Raw genomic sequence first — 27,854 nt, forward strand, 5'->3', positions numbered from 1 at the left:
CGGTACTCAACCTGTCAGTAGCTAAGCGGATTTGCTACTGACAGGTTGAGTTGCGAAACTCGTGATGGATGTGTTGTATCCACACCGTCCATCCATTTGGAGAGATCATTTTACGCTGTTATCTAAATAATGAGTCAGATCCAAAGCTGTAGTGGACCCCACCATAGAAAACAGTGGAGATAGTGATGGCTATCGTTGAAACCTTCCTAAGGTCCACCATGATGTTTATTATTTGAGATCCAACCTGTTCATAAGTTAAAAAAGACATTAGATAAAGGAAAAAACAAATTTAAGCTTGGTCGGAAACTTTTGTGACCATTAGAAGTTTTCAATGGTATGCGTTTCTATCCACTTTTTCTGTAGTGGGGTGCACTTGAGATTTTGATCTGACTCATTCTTTGTCTCATCCCCTAAAATGATCTCCCCAAATGGATGGATGGTGTGGATATAAAATCTACATCACGGTGGGGGCCCACAGAACATGGTGACGTCACTACAATTGCGAGTCTCACTACTCAACCTGTCAGTAGCTAATCCGCTTCCTCACGTGCCGTGTGCAACAGGCAATCGGCTTCGGTCTAAATCGCCTGCTTGCATGTGTACGAATTTATTTATTTAATATCTCGTAACAATAAGACAAGCTATGCTTCACCTAAGTAGCATCAACCTTCTCCTATAAATACCCATCCATCGTAAGTTGGTAGCATCCTATAAGCAACAGCAACCATGGCCATACACAAATCTCTCCCTTTTAATTTTCTACTCATTTTGTTAGCCTTTCTTTCTTTCCAAGCAATATCACCATCATCCACACTCTCAGAAGTAGAGGCTCTCATGAAATGGAAAGCCAGCCTCTTGGCAGCAGAAGCTCTCCATTCATGGTCTCTTCCTTCTGCTAATTCTACCACCAACATAATCTCTCCATGCAACTGGACTGGGATCTCATGCAACATCCTTAGAAGTGTAACAGGGATAAGCCTACCGAGTCTGGGTTTGGAAGGTACGCTCGATAACTTGAGTTTCCCGTCATTTCCAAACCTCCTTCATCTTGATCTTAGTGACAACACCCTTACCGGAACCATTCCAGCCCATCTTGACACTCTTTACAAACTCACGTCCCTGAATCTGTCTGCAAATGAAATAAGTGGATCAATACCTCTGGAAATAGGGAATCTTGTGAATTTAAATGAGCTTGACTTGTCCATTAACCATCTAGATGGTTCCATCCCTTCCACCTTAAGAAATCTGAAAAAGCTTTCCATCTTGTACCTGGACCAAAATCGAATCTCTGGCTCCATTCCTTCACAAATCGGGAATCTACAAGCTCTGGTTGAGTTGACATTGTTCCAAAATAATCTGACTGGTCCGATCCCTCCTGCTTTGGGTAATTTGCCCATGCTCAAAATTTTGTATTCATCCAGAAATCAAATTTCAGGCACAATCCCTAGAGAGTTAGGGAATCTCAAGAATTTGGTCAAGTTGACGTTGTACCGAAACAATTTGACTGGTCAGATCCCTCCAGAAATAGGGAATCTGGTTAATCTCATGATGCTTGACTTGTCCATTAACCATTTAAATGGTTCCATCCCTTCCACTATAGGAAATCTGACAAAGCTTTCCATCTTGTACCTGGACCAAAATCAAATCTCTGGCTCCATTCCTTCACAAATCGGAAATCTACAAGATCTAGCTCAGTTGTCATTGTCCGTAAACATTCTGACTGGTCGGATCCCTCCTGCTTTAGGTAATTTGAGCAACCTTACAATTCTGTATCTCTACGACAACCAAATTTCTGGCTCAATTCCACCTGAATTAGGGAATCTGGTTAATCTCAAAGAGCTTGACATGTCCACTAACCTTCTAACAGGTTCTATCCCTTCCACTTTAGGAAACTTGTCCATGCTCACTCTTCTTCATCTGTTTGAAAATCAATTCTCTGGTTTTATTCCTCTAGAACTTGGGAATTTAAAGAGTCTCAATGACTTATCATTGCGCAGTAACAATCTGACTGGTCCCATGCCTCCTGCTTTAGGTAATTTGAGCAACCTTACAATTTTGTATCTCTACGACAACCAAATTTCTGGTTCAATTCCACCTGAAGTAGGGAATCTGGTTAATCTCAAAGAACTTGACATGTCCACTAACCTTCTAACAGGTTCTATCCCTTCCACTTTCGGAAACTTATCTATGTCCACTCTTCTTCATATGTTTGAAAATCAATTCTCTGGTTTTATTCCTCCAGAAATAGGGAATTTAAAGAGTCTCAATGAGTTAGCATTGTACAGTAACAATCTGACAGGTCCCATACCTGCTGCTTTAGGTAATTTGAGCAACCTTACAATTTTGTATCTCTACGAAAACCAAGTTTCTGGTTCAATACCACCTGAAATAGGAAATCTGGTTAATCTCAAGGAGCTTGGCTTGTCCACTAACCTTCTAACGGGTTCTATCCCTTCGATTTTAGGAAACTTGACCAAGTTAACTCTCCTCTACCTCTTTGGGAATCAAATTTCTGGTTCTATTCCTCCAGAAATGGGGAATCTGGTTAATCTCATGCATCTTGATATGTCCTATAACCTTCTAACAGGTTCTATCCCTTCCACTTTAGGGAACTTGACCAAGCTGTCTATTTTGTACCTTTCTGACTGTCAATTATCTGGTTCCTTGCCTCAAGAAATGACAAACATGACAGATCTTTCTCGGCTCTACTTGGATGGCAACAACTTCTCTGGCCATTTACCTCAGTTATGCCACGGTGGATCTCTTGAAGCCTTCACTGCTTTCGACAACCATTTCACCGGTGAGATCCCAAGAACCTTCAGAAACTGCACTAACTTAAGGAGAGTGCGACTCAATGGAAACCGACTAGCTGCAAATGTATCGGAAGCCTTTGGTGTATACCCTCACCTCATATTCATGGAAGTCAGTGACAACATGTTGTTTGGTGAACTCTCACCACATTGGGGAGAATGCCAAAACTTAACAAAGTTACAACTCTCCGGGAACAATATCACTGGTAGAATTCCTCCTCAGTTTGGGCAGTTGGGGCAGCTAAGAGTGCTTGATCTTTCTTCAAACCATTTAGTAGGAGAGATTCCAAAGGCATTTGGGAGGCTGGCTTCTTTGTTCAACTTGACTTTAAATGATAACCAGCTTTCTGGTCAGTTACCACAAGAGGTTGGAAACCTATCCAATTTGGAGATTCTGGATCTGTCAATGAATCGCCTAAGTGGTCCAATACCACCTCAATTAGAGAATTGCTCCAAACTCCGTTTTCTGAAATTGAGTGAAAATGTTTTGAATGGAAGCATTCCTTTTCAGATTGGTAACCTAGTATACTTACAGAGCTTACTAGATCTAAGTCATAACTCCCTCAATGGAAAGATACCTCCACAACTCGCGAAATTGGTTAGTCTGGAAAATTTAAACCTCTCTCACAACATGTTGTCAGGTTCCATTCCGACTTCTTTTGATGGGTTGGTCAGCTTACAATCCATTGATTTTTCATACAATGTTTTGGAGGGTCCTCTTCCTAACATCAAAGCTTTTAAGAAGGCTCCGGCAGATGCATTCATAAAAAACAAAGGCTTATGTGGTGAAGTGCAAAGTTTGCGACCTTGCAATACCTCTTCAATAAGTCATGGTGATGCGAGGAAACGCCACAAAGTTGTGATCCTCATTATTCTTCTCTTCTCAGTATGTATTCTTTTACTTGCAATCGTCGTCATAATTTCTTCCATTTATTATCAAAGAAGAAGAAGAATAGAGAAGGAGGTTCTTGAAAGGAGTAGAGGAAATACATTTTTAACATGGAATTATGATGGGATTTCTACGTTTGAAGACATTATGGAGGCAACAGAGGGTTTTGAAGATAAATACTGCATTGGAACTGGAGGGTATGGGAAAGTTTACAAAGCAAATCTACCAACAGGCCAGGTAGTAGCTGTGAAGAAACTCCATCTACCCGAAGGTGGGAATCAATCTGATCAAAGAAGTTTTACGAATGAGATAAAAGCATTAACGGAAATCCGTCATCGCAACATTGTGAAACTTTATGGCTTTTGTTCCCATGCTCAATTCTCATTTCTAATCTACGAGTACATGGAAAGGGGAAGCTTGGCAAGCATCCTAAGCAACGATGAAGGAGCTGCACAGTTGGATTGGACTGTAAGAGTGAAAATTATTAAAGGTGTGGCCCATGCTTTATCTTACATGCATCATGATTGTACCCTGCCGATTGTCCATCGAGACCTATCAAGCAACAATATTCTGTTGAATTCAGAACTTGAGGCTAGTGTCTCTGACTTTGGAACTGCACGATTGTTGATACCTGATTCCTCAAATTGGACTACACTCGCAGGAACGTACGGATACATCGCTCCAGGTTAGTTGCTAAGTACATTCTCCACACTTTAATAGTTTTATTAGTAATTGTGGTATTTATTTTTCTTAAGCTTTTCTATCTTTTGTTGGCACTTACATATTTTGAAGCTTGTGCATATGTTACCATACTGTTGCTGAATGTGGCAATCCGCGGCAACTAGAATATGAGAAAATTTGTATATGAAAATGTTCACTTTTTCCACTAGGATTCTCAAATCGATGGTTGTAACAGGCCTTGCAAATATATATATATATATATATATATATATATATATATATATATATATATATATATATATATATATATATATATATATATATATAACACACCAGGGATATTATTCCAATCCTTAAATTTATTTAATTAAAAATTAGAGGGTTTGACGTACACTTGCATATCCTTTCAGCCATTGCAAAAACAAGAGCTTGCTTTTTAAGCTCTTTCCAAAAACCCTCATACTCTTTCAAAAGATGGTCCTAAAGCCATCTTATTTGACTTTAACTAAAGGATGGCTAATCAACCGGTCATTATCTCATAAAAAAAATTGCTTATTCCTTTTTTCAAACAAACTCAATGATTATAGCCTACGATATTTCAGTCTAACACCAGCTTACCATCATTGAAACTATCAATAGTCAATTAATTAATTAATTTATTTGTTATGCTTTTAGTCCATACAAATTGTTAAAATGACATTTCCAACTGTTCAAAAGGTCATTCACATTGGGTTGAATGTAACAACTTGATTTTGTCCATAATCTAATTATTTTTATGGCCCCTGACAATTTGAAAGGTGTATGTTCAATATGCACTTTTAAATGCCGTGTGGCCCACCTGAGCTTTTGATTCGGATCATTTTTTTGGCCCAAGCTGTAAAATCACATGAGGGAAATGGTGGACGGCTTCGATTTTTCTCAAATAACATGCATGTTGGGCTCCATGATCACCATGACCATGCATATCCCATTGAAATCAGACGTGGGTTCAGATATGTGACAAAACATGATTTGTTATCAAATCTTGGCGGGATCCACTTTCATGATGCTTGTGATAAATTCGACCTCCTACCTGTTTGGCCATTTAATTTTAGGGTGTTCGTGCAAATTTGAGGTTGATCCAATGCACAGGTGGGTCTCACAACAGCAAAATGTTGGACAGTGGCCTTTAACAATCCACTCTTTTTTGTGCTTTGTGACTCACTTGAGCACCTGATCTCCCTCATCTTTAGGCGGCTAACCCTTTGATTATAGAAACCACTTGTAGTGAGACTCAATAGAGGAGTCGTGAGTTGTGACACTAGGCGACAATGGTTGTTACTTTCCATTTAATTTCGGTGGAGCACACTTTCGTGATGCTTGTTGCAAATCCAAACCGTCCACCACTTTGCCATCTTCTATTAGGGTGTAAGCCCAAAATCCAAGTGGATCAAATGTACAGGAGAGTCCCATGATAAGAAAAAGTATTTGGTAGCTTACCATCATTGAAACTATCAATGGTCCATTTTATATTTTTAGGCCATTCAAACCGTTGAAATGGTATTTCCTGATATTTAGAAGGTTATTCCCAGTGGGTTGAACGTAACTATTGGATTTTGCCCCTGATCCAAAATTTTTATTGCCCCATGACTGTTTGAAGAATATTCAATTTAATATGCACTTTTACCTAACCAGTGGTCCAACGGAGCTTCGTATCTGGATCATTTTTTAGCCTTGCCTTAAATTCATGAGGGAAATGGTGGATAGCTAGGATATATATCAAAGAACATAGTGGACTATGAGTTTTTTGGAAGGGTTTCACAGCTTTATAATTCAAGCCATCAATGTGATGTCTTACACACTAAATGCCCCACACAACAAAAGAAGTTCTAAGATTGGAAAATCCTAGTCATTGAATTTACCAGCGTTCTTTGTTGAATATGCACAATTGGTTCGCTTCCTTTTTACCCTTGATCGTCTGTCTGCTAGCCACCAAAAAGGTTAGTATTTCTAATTAGGAGAATAATTAATGCATGAGCCATTCAAATTGGGGCCTATAAGTAGTTTGGATCTTAAAATTATGAGTCCCACCATTACATACTTAAAACCTCATAGGAATATCGTAGAAACTCTTTGGTGAAACATGTTTATTGGTTGTTTCTTTGCTTCCCATATTTTGAGAGAGAGAGAGAGAGAGAGAGAGAGAGAGAGAGAGAGATCTGCTGATGAAATGTGTAGCTGCAATGATGCCTATATGCGCACCATTACAGTCTGGTTCATACATGCCAACTTCTCATGCATTTGGGACATTTGAGGCATACATAGAGGTCGGCTCAACCATGCAGATGACCCGACACTATGATTATACCAGTCCGCTTATCGGGCAGGCCACCACCACATGAAAACAATAGATAGTTCCGAGAGAGTATAAAAAAAAAAAACCAATAGTACGCACTTAATGTATGTATGTGGCATGCCTGGTGAGTTGACCATCCCGACTTTCCTAGGAAGATCATCCGAAAGCCTGGCCCATCTTATTTACCTCCCAAATCTTCCAAACACATCTTTGTAGAGATGCCTTAGGGTTGGCAAGCACAAAAACCTACAAGATATGAAAGCTAACACGAGAAACTTAGGTGAGTTTTGATATATGATTAAGAGTTTAGCTATTGATGATTAACAAAGAGAAAAGAACATGACTAACAATATTCTTTCTTGTAGAGCTTGCATATACAATGAGGGTGACTGAAAAATGCGATGTATATAGCTTTGGTGTTGTGGCACTTGAAGTGATGATGGGAAGTCATCCTGGGGAGCTCTTCTCCTCTTTGTCATCATCAAGTAGACAAGATACACTGCTAAAAGATATGTTGGACCAACGTCTCTCAGATCCGATGGCTGATGTTGCACAGGAAGTCTTATTTGTGGTATCCATGGCTCTTGCATGCATTCGGCCAGATCCAGACTCTCGGCCAACCATGCGACATGTGGCTCAGGAGCTTTCTATTAGAGGGCCTTCTTTCTCTCTACAGCCATTCCATGCAGTCACATTACGTCAACTGATGAATCTGAAGGTATAGTTGGGTGGATGAAGTTTGTGGACATGTGGCGGCATGAACATTATTACTATGTGTTTGTTGTATGAAAATCATCTAGCATGGAGAAGGTGTTTTTCTTGTTATGATATGTACATAATTCAGTGTGTAGAATCGATGTTAATAGAAATATAGTATTTTAGTGTTGGTGATCGAAATCTATATGTAATAAAGTATTTGAAAGAATAAAGATGTTTTCTTGTGTGATGTTTATCTTCTAACTGAAGGGTTTCAAGCCAAATAAAAAATCTACCTTCTAGGAATTATAATCATTTTCCTTATATATACTGATGTACTGTGAAAAGTAAAAGAATGAGTTTATTTATCTAAGAGAGATTGTCTAAGTTTTTTTTTTCGAAGGCAGGGAAGAAAAGACTCTTTTATTACCAAGTGCTAAGACCTAATTGAACACACACACACACACACATACACACACACACACACACACACACAAAAAGGGCAAAGCCCTTAAAGCAAAGGAATGAGTTTATAACTGAAGGGTTTCAAGCCAAATAAAAAATCTACCTTCTAGGAATTACAATCATTTTCCTTATATATACTAATGTATTATGACAAGTAAAAGAATGAGTTTATTTATCTAAGAGAGATGGTCTTAAGTTTCTTTTTTGAGAAGGCAGGGAAGAAAGACTCTTTTACTACCAAGGGCTAAGACCTAATTGAACACCAAAAAAAAAAAACCAACAATGGGGGCAAAGCCCTTAAAGCAAAGGAAACAAAAAATCCCACATATTGGGCTTGAAACAAGAACTCACACCCTAGGACAGAAGAAAAAAAAAAGAAAAGGAAAAGAGCCTAAACCCTGGGCTATGGATAGAGAGCCCACACCCTGTGCCATGGAAGAAATTAAAGAAAAGAAAAGAAAATGAAAAGTTAACTCAATAGTAAGAAAAATTTGAAAAGTAACACCCGAGGGAGTCCTAGACAATCTTAAAATAAGTTCTTTCTAGCATTTTCTAATAATCCAAGAGGAGAGATATAAGAGTACACTAGCTAATAGACTTGTTGATGCAGAAATTCAGTCGCCCCTTCTAGATCGCCATATACTTGCAAAACCACACCACAATGGGGGACCCTGGCTACCGCAGGGGACCCTCTGATGCCAAAGTTAGAACATGCACACTGGGTCTAATAGAACTTGTGAGTTTTTTGTACGTACCTTTCACCATAGATAAGGCCCTTATTTATAGCATTTTGGTGCCAATTATGTAGATGGTAACTTCCCTACTTGGTAAGTGTGTATTATAGAAAGAATCTCCTCCCGAACACGTCATTCGTATCCTCCCAAGATCTTTGGTGAGGATCCCGAGGGGATCTTACCTCAACAACATCTCCAAGTGGTCGACCTCTGATGGGCTAGGAGTTGATGATCGAGTCCGACCTCACAAGTGAGGTGGTCGAAGTCCATGGTCGGTCTTCAATGACCGAGGCTGACTCGAGGTCGGGCTGATTGGTGTCCTGCCACGCCGTTCGAGTAGAATTGTTGATTGCGGTCGTGATCTTCGATCGAGGTCAGGTCGGTATTCAAAGGTTGTCCGCGGGTTACAATGGCGAGATAGCCGAGGTTGAGGTCCCCTCCAGTGGTCGGGACTCGAGTTGTTCGTGGAGGTTGTGCTCGGAAGCATGGACCCAGCTCATCTCCATACTTCGTGTTCTCTCACAGAGGGAGTGGGCTGACTTTCTCTTTTGCGCATTGTGTTCTTCTTCATACAGTTCATCTGGGCAGCGAGGACCGAGCTCTCTGCCTCTTCTATACTTTGTATTCTCGCTCATACAGGTTGTCTTACTTGATTCATTTTCACCCATAACAAGACTCATTGTACATGAACAAGAGTCTGAAGTAGAAATCTCACACCTCCTTATTATAAACTTAAATAAGAGCATTAAAATATACATAATATTTGATTTAGAGATGCCAACAAAAAGGATTTCCAGACTTCTATCTCCTAGCCTATGCATGTCAACCTCTAAGATAACTCCTTAGATGGCTCCTGAGGAGAGAGGAAAGAACATGAGCCCAATTCTTATATCATTTATTTTAACACATGATATTATCCAATAAGGTCAAGATATCTTTGATCATGGTTTTGAAGCACAAGAAGACTCGCTCTATTATGCGATGTGGGGATATCCTAGGCAGCAAAGAGCAAGCCTGTGGAATTGGCACCAATAAGTGCTTGAAAACAAAAATGACTAAAGATTTCAAAACATTAATGATATGGTCTAAGAACGGCTTTCTTTTAAAGAGGTTTAGAATTGAAAATGCGGTTATATTCTCCCTCCCAAATATGTCAAACAAGGGCTGAGAAATAAAACCTGCTCAGCATGTTAGGAACATGACACATGTAACCCTCGATAAGATTTCTAATAGATTGAAGAAGAGGGATAAATAGCTAAATGGGATTTAAGTGAAGCTTTTCCCAAATCCAAAGGATAAAGAGATGGTTAGTTGTGGCTTCTTTAGTTAAAAGAGAAAAGACAAAAAAAAAAAAAAGAACGACGAATCCGCACTCTGGAAATGTGACTAAGATGGTGGTATTGTAACTCAATGCAAAGTTTCTATGAATATATGCCAGTCTATAGGGGCATAATGAGTAACCTATGCCTTCTTTACATGTAACCCTGATGTTAATAGCACTGTGACTATCATTAAGAGAGCCTTATGTTTCTTGGATATATCCAAAAATTACATAAATTGGATAAGCTTCCTCACCTTTGGAAAAGTGGAATTTCTTTTTTATTTTTTCATTAGAAAATTAGAGGCATTCCAAAGAACTTCAATTGGGGTTATTGCAACCATCTTCTCCTTCTTTAGAGTCCTTTATTAAAATTATTAGTTATGAAGTTGGTATATTTTTATGGCTTGTTTGGGGCTTAGAAAAACAAACAAAGAAAAGATTGGGAAATTTTTTTTAAAACTTCTTCTATGAATTATTCTTTAAAAAAGGGCCTGTTTAAGTGCTCGGAAAGTATTTGGGTGGAAAACATTTTTCAAGAAAATGACATTTTTTTTAATTGCGAGTTCACCTTATGGTGGAAAACATTTTCCAGGAAAGCTTTTTTATAAAGAAAAAAAAAAAAAAAAAAAAACTCCTATAAAATATTTCCAACCGTCCCCTAAAAATTTTCAAGAAAGCTTTTGGATTAAAATAGGTGCGAAGGGGATAGTACGAGTAGTTTAAATCATTCATTGTTGATTTGAGATTTCCAAAATGTGAGACAGATAATTGTGCCTATGTTCGTCGATATAGTACAAGTAACTTCATTCTCTTATGATTGAGTATTAATCAAATTATGGTTGTACATCTTAGTAAAAATATGGTTGTGTAAAAGCTTGTTTGGTTCATAAATTAAATAAGAAAAATTTAGGAGTCATTAATCATATTCTTCAAATGACTATATTTGGAGCAAAAAAGCAGGAAAGTGTACAAAACTCAAAACAGTTATGTTGAAAGAGGTTTTCACCACTTCAACGTGCAGAATTTCAATCCAGCTAGAACTTTATTTACTTCGGTTTGTATTTATTTGCTTCGGTTTTAGATCAGAAATCTCTTGATCACCATTTTTATGTATGGTCATTCTGGCGCCCTGGGGAGGTTGAGCATCAAAAGGCAATTGTGAGATTATTGTTTCTTGTCAATCACCACCCAGCTGTTGTCTGTCACTTGTATCTTCCACACCTTCAGCTGGCTGTGGATTAGAAATCTCTTGATTTACTATTCTCATCATTTTGTGTCCCCATCAACCTCTCGCTGCCACTCTCTAAATACCTTTCTTTGTTCAACTCTTCAGCATCCTCAATCCACTGAATTCCAGGATTCCTGGAGATCAATTCCATCACCTCATCTTCTCATCAATCTGTTCACTCACTGGCAAACAATCCTAAGTACTCAATTTTGCAACATCCTCAACCGATCGAAGATCGGAGAGGTCTTCGTCATTTCCATCACCATTGGTTCTGATCACTGGATCCTCATTCCCACAAACAGGGTTGATGTTGTTTGGCAATTCGGCATTTTTGAGAGGTTGTAGACTAAAGAACTCTTGGAGATCATTTCCATTGCCTGGTCTTGTTAATACATTCTCTCCAGAACCCTCTGGATTTTGCGCATCATTCTCCTGTCCACCATCCTTGTGCAGTTCAAAATCCGAACTCTCCTCAAAGTCATTTTTGCTTTGGTGGTTGGTTTCTGCAAGATGGGAGAATCGTCATTTGAAGCAAACACAACTTCTGTTCTGACTACTTCTAGATGAGCAGCCAGACAAGCGTTATCAGCAGGAAAAGACTGAAATGCATCCTAATCATCATCATCTTCTTCTTCTTCTCCACCTTTTTCCACGCTACTAGTGTTGGGATGAGTTGTCACCGGTCCTAAAACATTCTCTTGAGGCTCTTTGTCCATCTGCAATGGTATCTTGATGATTGGAAATGGAGATGAACATGTGGATTTCACCTGAGTTGCATTCTCGCCCTGAGTAGCTTTAATCTCAGATGATATCCTGAAAAGTACCATCCAAGAATGTTAAAATATTTTTTCTCCCTAATCGGAATTAGATACAGTAGATATGTGCGGGATGAATCATGAAAAAGGAGTTTCTTAATACACTCATAGATTATGAGAGCCATAGTAGGATACCGATATTTGTACCTTAGTTCAAAACTCAAACCATCGAAACAGCCTTCCCCACTGTAAATGGAAATTCCCCAAAATTGGATAAATCAAAATGATCCCGACCTCTGCTAAATGGACTTCAATTTGTTTAATTCGAACAATTGAATAATTTCTGTTCTCTCAACGAGATGTCCATTAAGCAGTTCGTATCATCCACTTAGGGTAAATTTTTTGTTACAACAGTCTAAAATGGGATCCGTGAAGGTACATGGGTGCCCATGCATAGAGTGGATTATCACATGTTCCCAAACCACTGAAGCTTTTCTCATCCCGAAAATGAAAACAAATTGAGAAATTGGTCACATGCGAGCAAGGTGCCGCAACTTGTTGAGCCATACTATAAAAATAGGACCTACCATGACGATCACTATGAACAAAAATCAGGTTGTCTGCATCAGCTAGGCCGTACCACAAATCAATGGACAACTGACAATTTGAATCAAAGTACATTAAGGTGTGGCCAACCTAGCGAGCATATCGGCTTGAATTTCCAGAAGCATAATCCTCATGGCAGGGCCTACCATTTTCATGTCGTACACAGGTGGCATGATGGCAGAAAATATCGTATGGTACCACAAGTTGCGGTATCATTGACTGTGCATGATCAGTTCTCAAAGTGTAATTAACAACACCACTGAATTCAACAAGGCATCAGTAGAATATGGGTCATTGTCTCTAAATTATCATAATATACATAAACAAGCCAGTGGATGAAAACAAATGGATAATGCATGAGTAAAACCAATATAATATTATGTTTAGATCCGCGAATTCATAATATATAAGTTTAATATCGTATTCACTTCAACAGCCAGGAGTACAAGATTTGTGCAAACAACAATGGCCCAAAAAGGTCGCATACTCATGAAAATTCATTGCAAGCGACTGAATCAGACTAGATGAATGAGAATTTGAAGAATAGTTTCCTTTAGTAACTTGAAAATAATTCTGCAAAGGCACTTTATTGATGAGAATGTATGTGGGAATTTGGTGAATGATGTATGCTGTGGTAAAAGACTGTTAAGTCTTTCACAGAGGAGACCGAGATCCCTATTGATTCTAAAGAGGGAACAATCATGTTTAGAGCCTAGTTTGGAGATGTGGTGCCTATGGTTAGTCTACCCAAGCCATCGATCCGACGGCCCCCATCATGGATGGAACATATCCCCAAAATCTCCTAAATTGGAAGATCATAGCCATCAAATTTTTGGTCTTTCCTCCATTAAATGTGGGTTTATTCATGAATTTCTTTTTAAACATGTATTTGCATGTCAACAACGGGAAGGTTTTAGAGTTGACCAATTGTGAGGATATTTTGTAAGACCAAATGGCTTGGATAAACCAAATATGGGACCCGAATCCACAAAGTTCTAAACGGGGATGTTTCCTATTTGGAAAGATTAGGGAACTTGACCTCAACATTTACAATTTCATCTCCTTGTGGATTTAGCTTCAAGAATCTTTAAAAGCATGAAAATGCAGGATAAATAAAATAACTTAAATTAGTGTAAGCTTAAAGGATAAAACCCTCACCTTTATCTGTTTGATTGTTCTTTACAAAAGTTAGGTATTCAAACGTTCGAAGGCGCCCTTTAAGGTTTAAATCTTGTCTATATTTGCCTGACTTGAATCGATTAGAGAGTTTGTTAGCTTTAACTAACTTAGTGAGTATAAGAGGATTTGATTCTAAGACCCAAGCTACGTATTTTCTTTGTTGGTGCAGTTCCACTTTGGAAGCACATTCCTCCACCGAGTTAACTCGATTCAAGATGGTGGAAGATTCCACGTCTCTCTGTTGCAAAGAAAACGGAAGGTAAAGGAAGAAGAAGACCCAAAAATAACCTAAGAACCGGAATCCTTACCTTCCAATGTCTATTCGATGCTAAATTGGGCCGCTGTTAGTCTTCCTCTCTGTTTCTCCTTCTTCTTTCCTCTCTCGTCTTTCTTCTTTGTTTTCTTTCCCTTCCTCTGATTTTTTTCCTTAGATAGTGGGAAGGGTGGCTGATTGCACGTCGAGCCTTTATAGGTTGTCTAAACCGACTATCTCCCTATGTACCTTTGTTTACGTACCTTTGTTTACGTATGTGTTTACCCATCTCGATTTCGCATGAGGAAACGGACTGCGTTATGAAGGAAGTGGGCGGTCAGTGTCTTCATGTAGATCTTTCTGATCTATTTTTGTGGGTAGGGTCGGGGTGTTTCTTGGAAGGTTTTGGGTAGTTTAGATCATCCAGATTAGTTGGAATGGTGGCTCACATTTCACAATTGGACCCTACCTGCGTTCTAACACGTCTATTGCTCCAACGTAACATTTTCTGCGTATTGGTGGTGGCATCAGGTGGGGTCCATGCTGGTGTTTGGTGAGCAATCCACTCCCTTCACCGTCTTTGTCCCTTTATGTTAGGACACAGGGTAAAAGGTGGGAAAGTTTCATAAACCAGATGAACCACACCATCTAAATATGTAGAGATTGTTACCCACCACTAAACCACATGCACGAGTGATCGTAGCTTGCTGTGACAATTTGAATGAATTGAGTTATTTTGTGTGAAGTCCACTTTACTATTTGTAATTGTACAATCCACTTTGTTCATTTCATTTGACATGCCCTGTTAGGATTAGGGTCCAAAAATGGGATAGATCTGTTGATAGGGTGGGCCATACTATTCGATCAAGCATCAATGGTGGCCTGTAGTGGCATTGACTATTTACGAATTCGCCATCTATTTCTCAACCGGCGTCCGACGCCCATTATGTCGAAATGCGCCGCCCAAATGTCTTGAAATTTGGCGGGCATTCATCATTTTTCGTGCTCTTTCCTTCGATCCAGTTTAGGCCCCAATCTATGAAGGACGATGAAATGACTAGCTAAAAATAAAGGAACTTGATGGTTAGCACTCTTACTATGTATGTAGGTATATATACGGTCAGTTTCGTAAATGGATAGACATAAAGTGAGTCTCTGGAGGATTAGGAGTAAAGCATGTGTATCGTTAGATTAGAGTGTCTTATTCACATGTGTAGGTTTCTCAGATCGTAATTCTGATGGTGGGTTAAACATATTTATAGGTGATGAATAAGATGAACGGATCAGAATCTTGATCTGATAAGTGTACGGACGAATGTAGAGGTCAAATAGCTAATTTACTATGATATAAGGGCTGAAATTCGATGTGTATGGTTAATTTATGATAATTAGGCATGGTATAAAATTTCACATGAAATAGATCATGGAAACCATGTGATCTAGAATTTAGGGTCTAAGTTAATGACATTTTCGTAATTTTTGTTGATCTGTGAGTTTTGGGCAATCCAATGGTACTACATGGTTCTAGGCATGTTTCTAAGAAATTCTTAAAAGAATATATATCTAAATCATTACGGATAGGGAGTTATTCGTTGTGTCATTCATGAGAAGGAACTTGCGTCAAATCACGTGCTGGATGTTCTTGCCTTAAAATTGACGGTCAGATGACTTGATCTATTAATAGAGATCATTCCTAACAGTTGGGTTTATGTCAAGGCAAGGATGTAGGGGTATGATAACTGGTTTGGTTACTTACAGACGTATTTGTTACATTGAATCTTACGGTAACGCTTGATTACTTTCAATACTCGAGTTTTGATATGTTTGTGGCGTTACAGATTTGACAAGCATTCTTTTCTTTTCTCCTTCAGGTCCAGTACTCTGTCTTTGAGAGAAGGTAGTATATTCTGGCATGAACCATCCTATTCAAATAGATTTGCTCTCTAATTTGGATTCGATCAAACTGTACCGGAGACTTGTGATATTGTCACCAGAACAATGAGAAGTTATGGCGTCGGGCCGTATAATCGAGCTCTGATATGGAGGCAACTCTTGAATGTTCATACTGGAAAGCATTTCACATTTTATGGCAGAATTATCTTTTTAGCACTTTTTATTGCTGGATGCGCCGGTGAGCTCATTAGTATTACTTGGTAGATAATTGTTACCCAGTAGATCACGCTATATAGATCATTCCTCTTCACCTAAAAGATTATCAGAAAGACCAAGGCATTAGTTATTTTAAAGAAACAGATCGTGCCCCCTCTCCAGATCAACTCTGCATAAATATTTCTTCAAAAGATAATATTTCTTGCGTGAAACCTGCCGATACTCTTGAAGGATGGATAGCTTTTGATACTCCTTTGATGAATATGTCTGGATCCTCAAATTTTCTAGAAGAGAATGATGATTCGTTGCAATTCTATCCTCCGCCGCCCTTACAGATATTACGAGATAACCCTCTGCCATCAAAAAGACGAGAAACAGAATGATATCGTCATCCTCTTTGAAGAGATAAACATATCATAATGGAAGATTCATCTTCTTCAGAAAGATAAATATCATCATTGAAGGTTCGCAATTGATCTTGAAACATTTTAGCTTTAGACTAGAAGTAGTAAACATTTTGATCACACCTGATATTGTTGTAATCTGTACCTATTTCAGAAGATTTGTATTTTGTATGTTTGCATGAGATTTTTCATGACTTATTTTATCATATATCAGGCAATTTGCATCTTCGAGAATATTTCAAGTAAAATAGTTGATCATGTATATCTGCAGCATTTTGATGCTACACATAGTTTAAACTCTTGAATAATGGAGCTAATATACTTTCGCTGACTATACCTTAATTGGACATGACCTGACTTGACTGGACTTTACTGAACTTGACTTGATGTTCACACTCCAAGTATAGGGTTGTGATGTAGTAATAATCTCGGTAAGATTGAGGTCGAATCCACAGGGACTGAACCTTGTATGTAATTTGAAAAGAACTTGAACTAGAACTAGAAGAAGATGTAGTCTAAATCAGGAAAATTTAAGAGAATATTGGTGAATTACTTTAACTAAAACTTATAAAATTTAAAGGTGGGGAAACTAGGGTTTACAAGGATCCACTTGTACAGATCAGAGAGATCTATGCTTAATTCAAGAACACAACTAGATTTAGAGTCTCATTTTCATCCAGTTGGAGGATATAACATTAACAATCAAATCTGAACTTCATTTAATCCAGTTTTCAAGAGATGAGAGGTATAAGAATTAGAATTAATTCCATCACAAAACCATGCCCATGAGACAAAACAAACAACAGAACTTAACCAATCTGAGAGAGTTATGAACGTTAGGACGGATTCCATCATCCAACCATGCCAGGAGACGATGGTGAACAATAGGGGTTCCTAAGTTCATAACCTCAATAATGAAGAGAACATGCTCAGAGCTACCGTAGATCCATTGTAATTTAAGTCACAATAAACCATTAAAAACTAAAAGCATTCCTTATAATCAAACTATAATCAAAGAGAGTCCATAAAACATGAATCAAAGCCGTAGAAATCTACCCACCACGCTGCAAGCTTCACCTCTTAGCCCTAGCTAAGAGGTTTAGCCGATCATAACGACGATTAAGCTAAAATCTCTTTAAAAAACATAATTAAACAAACAAAGAAAGAGAAGAAAAACTCTTTTGAAATCAGCCGTACTCCACGCTCTCTTTCTTTGCCTGATCGTTCCTGCACATCCACCTCCTTTGCTGTTCACCCACGTTCGATGCTCATATTCCAAGCTGGCCTCCAGGCTGCACTGGGATCTCCACGTCTAAGGGATGCCTCTCATGGTTCTCTCTTCTCTCCTTTTATAGATACGAGGAGGAGGTCGGTTTGGAGCCGGATGACAGGGCCAAGAAACCTGTTTTGGCTCCATGAATGGGGTAAAAACCCCCCTCTAAAGGTTCTAAACAGTTTGGATCACCCATCTGACCACAAACAGTAGCCCACAACTCCCCGCAATGTTCGAAAAAATCGGACATGCATTTCTGGCGAAAATTCTTGCGCTGACGTGTTCGGTGGGCCCCATAGTGATGTTTTCAGTGAAATACACCCCGTTCATTGGATTCCTGGTGAAATTTTAGTTAGAAAGGAGTGGTTTTATTCAAGTTTTGGTGCTGTCCACTGTATCAAATTAACTCGCCATTCATCCTGCATTTTTCATCGATCTACGTGTGTACACGTGCATGGGGCCAAAAGCTCAACATGGGTAGGGTCTTCCCCACCCCCTGGACACAATGGACGGTCCAGACCATCTGTTTGGATGATGGGTGGGGCCCACTATCAAAACCCAGCTGGACACAGTGTGTCTGCTGGACATTTTCAAAAATTTTAAAAAAAATCAGTCAGCGTGCGCTGACCGATCTTTTGAGTTCCAGTGTCATGTACGTTATGTACATGCACTGTACATGTGGGGTCATATGTGATGCTTGTGAGAAATCCGCTCCGTCCATTCGTTGTACCACATAATTTAAGGGGTTGAGACAAAAATTGAAGCATATCCAGATATTAACTGGGCCTCAGATTGATCTTTTATGGATTGATCTATCTGTTGGACCACTTTCAAAAGGATCCAATGGCTGAAATTTGATGTGTACGGTTAATTTATAGCCCTCAGGTCAGATATAAAGTTTCGAGTCGAACGAATGGTTCTTCAGGACGCTTTTCAGGCCTCTTTAGCATGAATGGATTGATTTTCTCCGATTGCTGGCATGTAAATTCTTCGATCTCGGTACCCTGGGTCCTTCCCTTGTGCACGTTGACCGATTTTTTTGAGTTTCGGTGCACGGCCAGTGTCGTGTACGTTATGTACATGCACTATACATGTGGAGTCATATGTGATGCTTGTGAGAAATCCACTCCGTCCATTCGTTGTACCACATGATTTAAGGGGTTAAGACAAAAATTAAAGCATATCTAAATATCAAGTGGGCCCTAGACTGATCATTTATGGGCTGATCTATCCATTAGACCACTTTTATAATGGCTGAAATTTGACATGTACGGTTAATTTATGGCCCTCATGTCAGATATAAAGTTTCGAGCCAAACGGATAGTGGGAACCCTGTGATCTTGCATTCAGGACGCTTTTCAAGCCTCTTTAACGTGAATGGTTTGATTTTCTCGGATCTCTAGCATGTAAATTCTTCGATCTTAGTTCCCTGAGGTCCGTCCCTTGCCTTGGTGATTTTGGAACATTAAATCCATATATTTAGCACCATTTTTCAGTCCAAGCTCCTAAATTCACCTTGCAGCACAAACACGATTAAAATAGAGTGTTAAACATTATTATGTATATAAAACCAAGTAAAAATTGGGGTCTAATATGCAATATTTGACCCTCAATACTTGACCTGACTTGACTTGACTTTGAATGGGCTTAAAGAGAAATTATAGTTTACCACCGATTTCGGGCTGGGCTCAAAGAGCAATTATAGTTTAAAAATGATGATTGCCAATTTTAAGCAATTATCAATGATAATAGGTCTTATGCGTAATTGGCCATATAGGCTTGGCTAGGCTGCCTTAAATGATAAGCTGCCATCGTTGTTATAATTCTCGTACATAGTTGACTTCTATTCCACTGCCGTAGATGATAAATTGCCATTGCCAATGATATTTTTATGCAACTAGCGGGCTTTATAAGCCTTAATAAAAATAAATTGAAATTGATATATCACCCTTGCTGATGATGTGAAACAAAATCTTATAGTTAGGGTAGTGTATCAGCTTGGCTGTGCTATTAATTTCGATAAATTTAAATAATAAAATGGCCTTTGTGTTGGCAATATAGCAATGGCGATGATGGCTTTTGATGATTTAATTGGTGAAAATCATTGGCGCTTCTCACTGGGGATAATCATTGGCGCTTCTCATTGGCGATAATCATTGGTGCCTCTCATTGGTGATCGGACTTGATATACTTGAAAGCCTTTCGAAACCAAAATTATGGCCATCTCCTGAACTGGCGTATTGTTGATAAACTGGCAGGTATTGCAATGCATATCTGCAACGAATATGCTTTACATTGTGGCTTTATATCTTTTGCCTCACTCACTTCTTTTCATTTGAGTATTTAGGCTGTGACAACTCGATCTCATCAATTACTAACAATTGGTTCATGATACAAAGCACGCTATCATCTTCAAACATGGATGCCCCCTGAATTTTCTTTTGACCGATGGATTCCCTTACTGATTTATCTTTTTGACGATAGACGGAAGTTGGATCTTTCAGACTGACTTCTCTGGCAAAAATCTTTGACGATTCACTTGCAGACATCACATTTATAGTTGCCTTTCTATGTCGTTCATTGTCTTTTTTCAGAACTATTTCCCCTTGTCTTATCATCCTTTGCAATATGTTCTTTATCATGAAGTAATCTTCTGTTTGATGCCTTAGACAGTGATGGTAATGACAGTAATTCTTTTCTTTAGCCATTTCAACCTCTTATGGATATCTTGGTGAGGGTAACCTGATGGTTCTGACAGCCAATAGTTGTTCCATCATTGGAAACACATCCTCTCTATCAAAAGCATATTCTCTATGTGAATCATATGGTCACAACAGTTTATTGTTTTTATAATCCTTTTCTCGGTTTGAATCTTCTCTTCTCCTTGTTTCTTTCTTATCGTGGAAAGTGCTTTTCTTTTTCTCTTGATCGACAGCATTCACTACTGCCTTGTTTGGCCCTCGCTTTTCTGTTCTAACTTGGAATATGGGCATCTTTTTGGTCATTAGCTCCAACGCATGTGCTTTGGTCATCAGGTCTCGAAAAGTCCTTATGTTAGCACTGGTAAGTCCAAATGTGATCCCTGTCTCCATGGAGCTTAGACACATTTTTACCTATTCTCTTTCTTTAGGTAGTTGTTAGCATGATGCTCCAAAGCTTTCCATCCGCTAATGAATTTCTCTGCAGATTCATTTTCCCTCTGCCTTACGGATGTTAACTCTGTAATGCTAACATCACGGTCTAATGAAAAGAAATTTGACATAAATGTGTCCTGTATCTGATCCTAAGTTTGTATTGATTCTGATGCCAAGCCAAAATACCATCGAAATGCCTTACCTGTCAACGAAGACCCAAATAGCCACAGGCAATATTGGGGAATAGTGGAGAAATTACCCATAGACGTGATGAAATGCATCAAATGTTCATATGGGGATCCGCCTCCACTGAATTTTTGAAAGTCCGGATGCTTGAAATTAACTGAAAAAGGTATGTCTTCCACCTCTCTTGGATATGATGTCCGGTATCGAAACCTTCCTGTATTACTACATTCCCTTTCTATTCTAATAGCTTCTGCAACCACCTGTCGCACTTCTTCCTGAGTTATTAGCTCTACTAGAGGAGCGGATCCATGTGATCCCGCCCTCGGCAATTGAGAGCCTTCAGGTTGTTGTCCTTGTTTATTTGTGGTGGCCATCATTAGAGGGACTGCGATCCGAGCCACATTGTGAGCTAGAGTAGCTAAAGCATCTCGAAGATTTCTCCATTCTTCCATCAATGTTCTTTGTGCTTATGCCATGTCAGCCATACGATCTTCAGTAGTTGGTTATGGACTTTGATTGATTCTTGTCATACACACAGTGGCTTCCTCATTGTCTGAAGAGGCACTCGGAGGTGCTGTGAGCCAACATTTGCTAGTTGCGATGGCTTGCCTGGTATTCTTCTGAACTTGTAATGATTTTGTGGAAGATATCTTTATGGTTGTAGTTAATGATACTAGAAGACCTTTTGGAGTGATGAGCGTTTCTGTTTTTCTCAAATGAAATGATTGCATGACTCAGGTAAGACTGCGTCTCACGACACTTCGCATAATCTACCCTGTACTTAGCGGGATGATGCTTCTTATGGAGGTAGATTGAAATTTTCATCTTTTGCATGTTACTATCCTCCATCCTCCCTCGCCATGTTGAGCTACTGGTGAAATAGAGATCATTCCGTCCATTACATAAAATTCCTTACTCTTAATCACAGTGGATTTTGCTTTCTCTAGTACTTTCTTCTTTGTTTAGGTTTGCCATCGATTGTAACTTGCGGTTTTATCTTCTTACCTTCGGACAAAATATAAAATCGCAATTAGTATCCAAGTGATAAAACATTCTATCGTAGAGATGAAGGGGAGGATGTTCCCCTTGAGAGTCGTCATTTTGGCATCGAAAAGACGCCAAACTATAACAAAAGTTTTTGTAACCTTCTCAATGTTATTCTTAAATAAGATAGAAATCCCCAACAGACTTGCCATTTTGTTTCAATAAGAAACAAATGTATTTAATTTGGAAAAATTATCTTATTCAATCATAACAGAGAGTGTATGGGGAATAATCATCATATTTATTTATTCTGAGTTCATTTACATCCTTTGATTTCCCTTGATTCTAAGATAGATTATTGAAATACAAAAATCGTAGAAGTTCGAATATCGAAATTGGATATCAAATCCGGCAGCATTTTAGCTTGAGATTTGATCATCTCATCAAGAGGAATGTTGTGCGGATTCAATCATCTGATCTCTCCTTCATGCTATCATATCCTATACAAAAGAATTCCTATGAATCTTTCTAATCGAGCCCAAACCCACTTTATCCAGAAGCATTTCGGCTCTCAAGTATCCATTCCCGTGTAACAACAGGTGTTGCGCGGGCCATGCTGTTGCGCGGCCCTGCGCAAAGCCTCCTCTATCTTCCTTCTCCCTTTTCCCCTTGATACCTTAAGACTTCTCTTCTTCTTTGGAGCTCTGATTATCTTTAGAATCTTCAATGTGTGCAAATGAGAGGGGAAGTGGGGTATTTATAGGCCTTCACACGTGCGAACCCTCGATATCCGTACCATGGGCCCACTTCTCATCAAATCTCCACAGTCCAAACCATCTTGACTGATGTCCCTTTGTGCAGGTGCGCGCAACCATCCAAAAAATTTGCGCGGTCCCGCTCAATCAATAGGGTTTGCACAGGTCTGCCAAACACTATGAATCTTATTCTTTTCTTCACTTTCTCCTCATATTTCTTCTTCTATTCTTTTTTCTTCTTTCTTCCTTGTCTCTGATATCTACTTATCCCTCAAAATCCTTTCTTTATCATATGATGGAAATTACGTACATTTTTTGTGTACCAACATGAATAAAGTCGCTTCTCCTACCCCAAAATCATATATGATATGTCAAAAAACTCATTCTGGTTCACGGGATACAACTGTTTTAAGGTTCTGACGATCCCGATCACTTCTGCCTCTAATCGGGCCTTCTTTGGTATGTCTTGGCCATGAACATGTCGGCGACCCACTCTACATCAATTTCCAACCTTAAGCTGGCTCAAATCATAGATGGATTGGATATATATCACAAGCACATCACGGTGGGCCCCACGGTAGTTTTCGTTGCACTTGCTCCCTACAAATCCCGATAAATGGGGCCCATTCAGATTTGTTTCTCATTTTCCCACCTTCCAAAGCCAATTTAATTTCTCAGATGGGAAGATCTTCTCCGTCAGTCTTTAGACCTTCTCTTTGGACCTCTTCCTAACCGTCTATTTGTATGTTAGGAATCGAAAAGTTGCAATTCTCATACCCAGGAATTTTCTACAACTAGTCCATCCACAACTGGACAACGGATCAATGATCTGCATTTTAGAATCATGGGCTCACTTCACAATTCTCACATGATGCATGATGCATGTACTTGGTTGACCAATAGTATGTCATTGCAACTGGAGGGGGCTGACCTGATGCTGTTTGTTGTTATCGGACACGTACTCATGTTCACTAACTGGTTAGTCAGAAAACACTTTCGTCCTTTCACTCTTTTCTATTTCTCTTCCAAGTCGGTAATTGTTAGAGTTGCAATTCTCCCATCTTTGTAATACATAGCAATTTATGTTTCCCTATCTTATTTAATTGAAATGACTTATCTAATTACCTAAATTTACATACTGTTATTTAGTTTCTACAGCCCCACATTCCTCATCTTTGTGATATATAGCAATTATGAATTGTGGTAAGATTTAATCACATCCGTGTTTTATCTCAGACATTTTGATATTGATATACACACACAAAGCTACGCACCAGTTTGCACGTCATTACGTGCGAACCTTGCTATCAACCGTCGAATAAGGCAGACAGTGTGGATGAAGGCACTCTTAGCGCCAGCTTGAAAGAGCAAGTTTCCTTCTCTTGTATGCCTTTTCACCCTATTCGCTAACTTTCTGAAGGATGCGGCGGAAGCTTTTTCGCATGAAATTCTTCTGTTGGGATGCTAGGTGGGTTCCACCAAGATGTTAATGATAAATCCGCGCCGTCCATACATTTTTAAAAATAATTTTATGGTATGAACCCAAAACTGAGGTAGATCAAAATCCCAAGTGGGCCACACAGTGTTGATTGAACTCTCACCATTATAAACTTCCTAAGGCTACCAAAATTTTGGATCAAGCTAATATTTATTTATTTTCCATCATCCAGGTTTGTATGACCTAATCTATAGGTTGGATGTCAAATTAATATCACGGTGGGCCTTAAAAAATATTTAACGGTGAGAATCATTATCACCGCTGCTTCCTGTGGTGTGGTCCACTTGAGATTTGGATATGCCTTATTTTTAGGATAATGCCCTGAAATGATAAGGAAAAATGAATGGATGGGTAGATTTCTCAAAAACATTATGGTAGGCCCACCTAGGTTTGCAGTGCGCGAAAGGCTTTCGCAGGAAATTCACATCCGAAAAACTCACACTGCGGATTTCCTGTGAAAGCCCCTTTCGCAGAAATTCCTGCACCGGAAACCTAAGTGGGACCCACCGTGATGTTTTTGAGAAATCCAATCCGTCCATCCACTTTATGAGATCATTTTAAGACATGCATATAAAAATGAGCCGAATCCAATACTCAAGTGGGCCAAAAACGTGAAGATTGAACTTACACAGTTGAAATATTCGTACGTCACAGAAGTTTTGAATCAGGATAATATTTGTGTTCTCAGATAATCCCAGTAGGAATGACATTATGAATGGTATAGATGGCATGTACACATCACTGTCGATAGATTTCTCACAAACATCATGGTGAGCCCCACGTAGATTTCTAGCGAACATAGCAAGATCCTGAACGTCTTAGAGGCAGATTGCGTGCGTCATTAGGGAGGTAGTTACCAATGATGGCGGATTACCTACTAACAGGTTGAGTAGTGAGACCAGCTACTGAAGTGACATCCCCAAGTTATGTGGGCCCGCCATGATGTGTGTGATGTATCCATGCCTTCCATCCACATTCAGAGAGATCATTTTAGGGCAATATCCAAAGAATGAGTTAAATCCAAAGCTCTAATGGACCCCATTACAGAAAATAATGGGGACTGACGTCCACCATAAAAAACTTCTAAAGGCTACGAAAGTTTTAGATCAAGCTAATATTTGTGTTTTCCCTTATTTCATTAATTTTTTATTTTTTATTTTTTATTTATTTTTTTTTTTAAAAAACTTTTGAACAGGTTGGATTCCAAATAAACATTATGGTGAGCCTTAGGATAGTTTCAGCGGTGGGAATAACTCTCCCCACTGTTTTCTGTGATGGGTCCACTATAGATTTTTATCTGCCTCATTCTTTGGCTCATGCCCTAAAATGATATTCAAAATGGATGGACGGTGTGGATACAACACATACATCATAGTGAGGCTGACAGAACTTAGTTACTCAACTTGTCATTATCTAATTTCGTCCTACCTCTACTTGTCTCTATAGGAATCGGGCGGGAGCTTTGAGTGGTCCACATGTATGCGCGGGAGCGGATTAGGTGTTACTAGGGTAACATGGTAGTGGGTGTTTCTCTAACCGTGGGGCACACCTTGATGTATGCATGTGTATCCATGTCGTCCATCAGTTTTTCCAGCTCATATTCGGGTCACGGTAATGAAAGTAAAGCAGGTCCAAATCTAAAATAGACCACACCACAGGAATAAGTGGTGATTGACCTCTAAAAACTTCCTGTGGGCCATAAAGGTTTTGGATCAAGCTGGTATTTTTCTTTTCTCTTCATTTGTGTATGTATGACATTTTCAATGGGTTGGATAGTAAATAAACATTATGGTGAGACCTAGGAAGTTTTTAGTGGTGGCATTGTAATGACCATTGTTTCCTGTGGTATGGCACACCTAAGAGTTGGAGATGGTTCATTTTTGTGACTATAACATAAAATGAATTGAAAAAACTGATTGACGGCATGGATATACAACACATACACAATGCCCTAAAATGATAAGAAAAAATGGATGGACGGTGTGGATTAAACCCATACATCACATGACCACTCAAAGCTCCTGCCCATTCATACATCACGATGGGCCCCACAAAGCTCAGTGATGCAGGAATCCCTAAAGCCCGGCGCTGCAGGCAATCAGCGTCCATTTGCGAGAGTACAACCCTACGTATTACAGTAATATATGTCACATTGGTTGTTTGATTTCGATCATTTCAAACGGATGCGAATTGCCTGTTCCTCCATGAGCAAGGAAGTTCATGTTGGCAGAAGCTTCACCTGGCCCAACATCCGTGAGAAATCAACTTTGTCAATTAGTTTCACCATCACATATTAGGATTTAATTCCAAAATTGAGGTAGATGTCAGACTCTACTAGCTTAAAATGATGAAAAAAGATGGATGGACGGTGTGGATAAGACCATAGAAAAGGTTACCGTGGCCACTCAAAGCTAGCTCCTGTTCAATCGACCTCAGTTTTGGGTTCATATCATAAAATTATTTTTAAAAAGGTATAGACGGCGTGGATTTATTACTAACATCTTAGTGGGACCCATCTAGCATCCCAGCGGGAAAATTTCATGTGAAAAGGCTTCCACTGCATCCTTCGGGGAGTTAGAGAATATGGTGAAAAGGCGTGTGAGAGAAAGAGACTCACTCTTTCAAGCTCGCACTAAAAGCACCTTCATCCAGACCACCTGCCTTGTACTATGGTTGAAGGATCCAACAACAAATATTAAGGTAGCTTTTTAACTCTCAAATTTGCTTTTGAAGATTTTTTTCTAAGGAAAATCATGGTTAGGTAGTTTTTGCGTCCACAATTGCATAGAAGAGATTCGTGCAATAGTAGAGAGGCTTTGTAACTGTAATAGCTTGGGCATTAGAAATCTGAAGGAGGAAAGTGATTTTATAATTATTATTGAAGGGATCCTTGTGGGTTCAAAGCAGACCTAGTATTGGTTGATTGAAATTCAAAAATATACGTCACATAGATCTGGATGGGAAACTTTGGTCGTCAACTCACTTACATTCATCAATTCATCATATCTATTTTGTTGGTGGATCTTTTGAGGTGAGGGGAAATTTACTTTTTTTTAAATTTGAGAGCTATGTTATTTATTGCTTAGTTGGGGAAAATTACTCTTTTTTTAATTTGAGAGCTATGTTATTTATAGCCTAGTTGGTGTTCGTTGGTCTCGTTCAAACCTTCTTATTTCTAGTTTAGACATATCACACAAATTTAATAGTGTGGCCCCACCTTCATAAGAAAAATGGCACATTTATTATCAATTTGCATTATCAAATTTAATGTTAATGGCAGGTGCCGACCTGACATTTAAGAATTTAGCTGCTACCAGCCGAACATAACATGCCACCGTTTAGAGAGACGGTCTCACATGGGGAGCGGATTAGGTGTTGCTGAGGTAATACCTTAGTGGGTGTTACCCTAAACGTGGAGATAACATTGATGATGTGTTGTATATCCATACTGTCCACCCATTTTTCAGCTCATTTTCAGAAATGCTCCAAAATATTAAGTGGATCCATATCCCAAGTGGACCAAGGAAACAGTGGTGAGTGAATGCCCATCATTCAAAAC

General features: G+C 39.1%; 1 protein-coding gene across 1 annotated transcript; it reads left to right on the forward strand.

Moving 5' to 3' along the window:
• Nucleotides 1-711: 711 nt before the first annotated feature.
• Nucleotides 712-7,439, forward strand: LOC131230506 (MDIS1-interacting receptor like kinase 2-like). Its single transcript, XM_058226420.1, has 3 exons — nucleotides 712-1,363; nucleotides 2,588-4,384; nucleotides 7,081-7,439. The coding sequence occupies exons 1-3, from the start codon at nucleotides 727-729 to the stop codon at nucleotides 7,437-7,439; spliced, it is 2,793 nt and encodes a 930-aa protein (XP_058082403.1). The 5' UTR covers nucleotides 712-726.
• Nucleotides 7,440-27,854: the final 20,415 nt, after the last annotated feature.

This window comes from Magnolia sinica, chromosome 17, assembly GCF_029962835.1.
Source record: "Magnolia sinica isolate HGM2019 chromosome 17, MsV1, whole genome shotgun sequence".
NCBI lineage: Eukaryota > Viridiplantae > Streptophyta > Magnoliopsida > Magnoliales > Magnoliaceae > Magnolia > Magnolia sinica.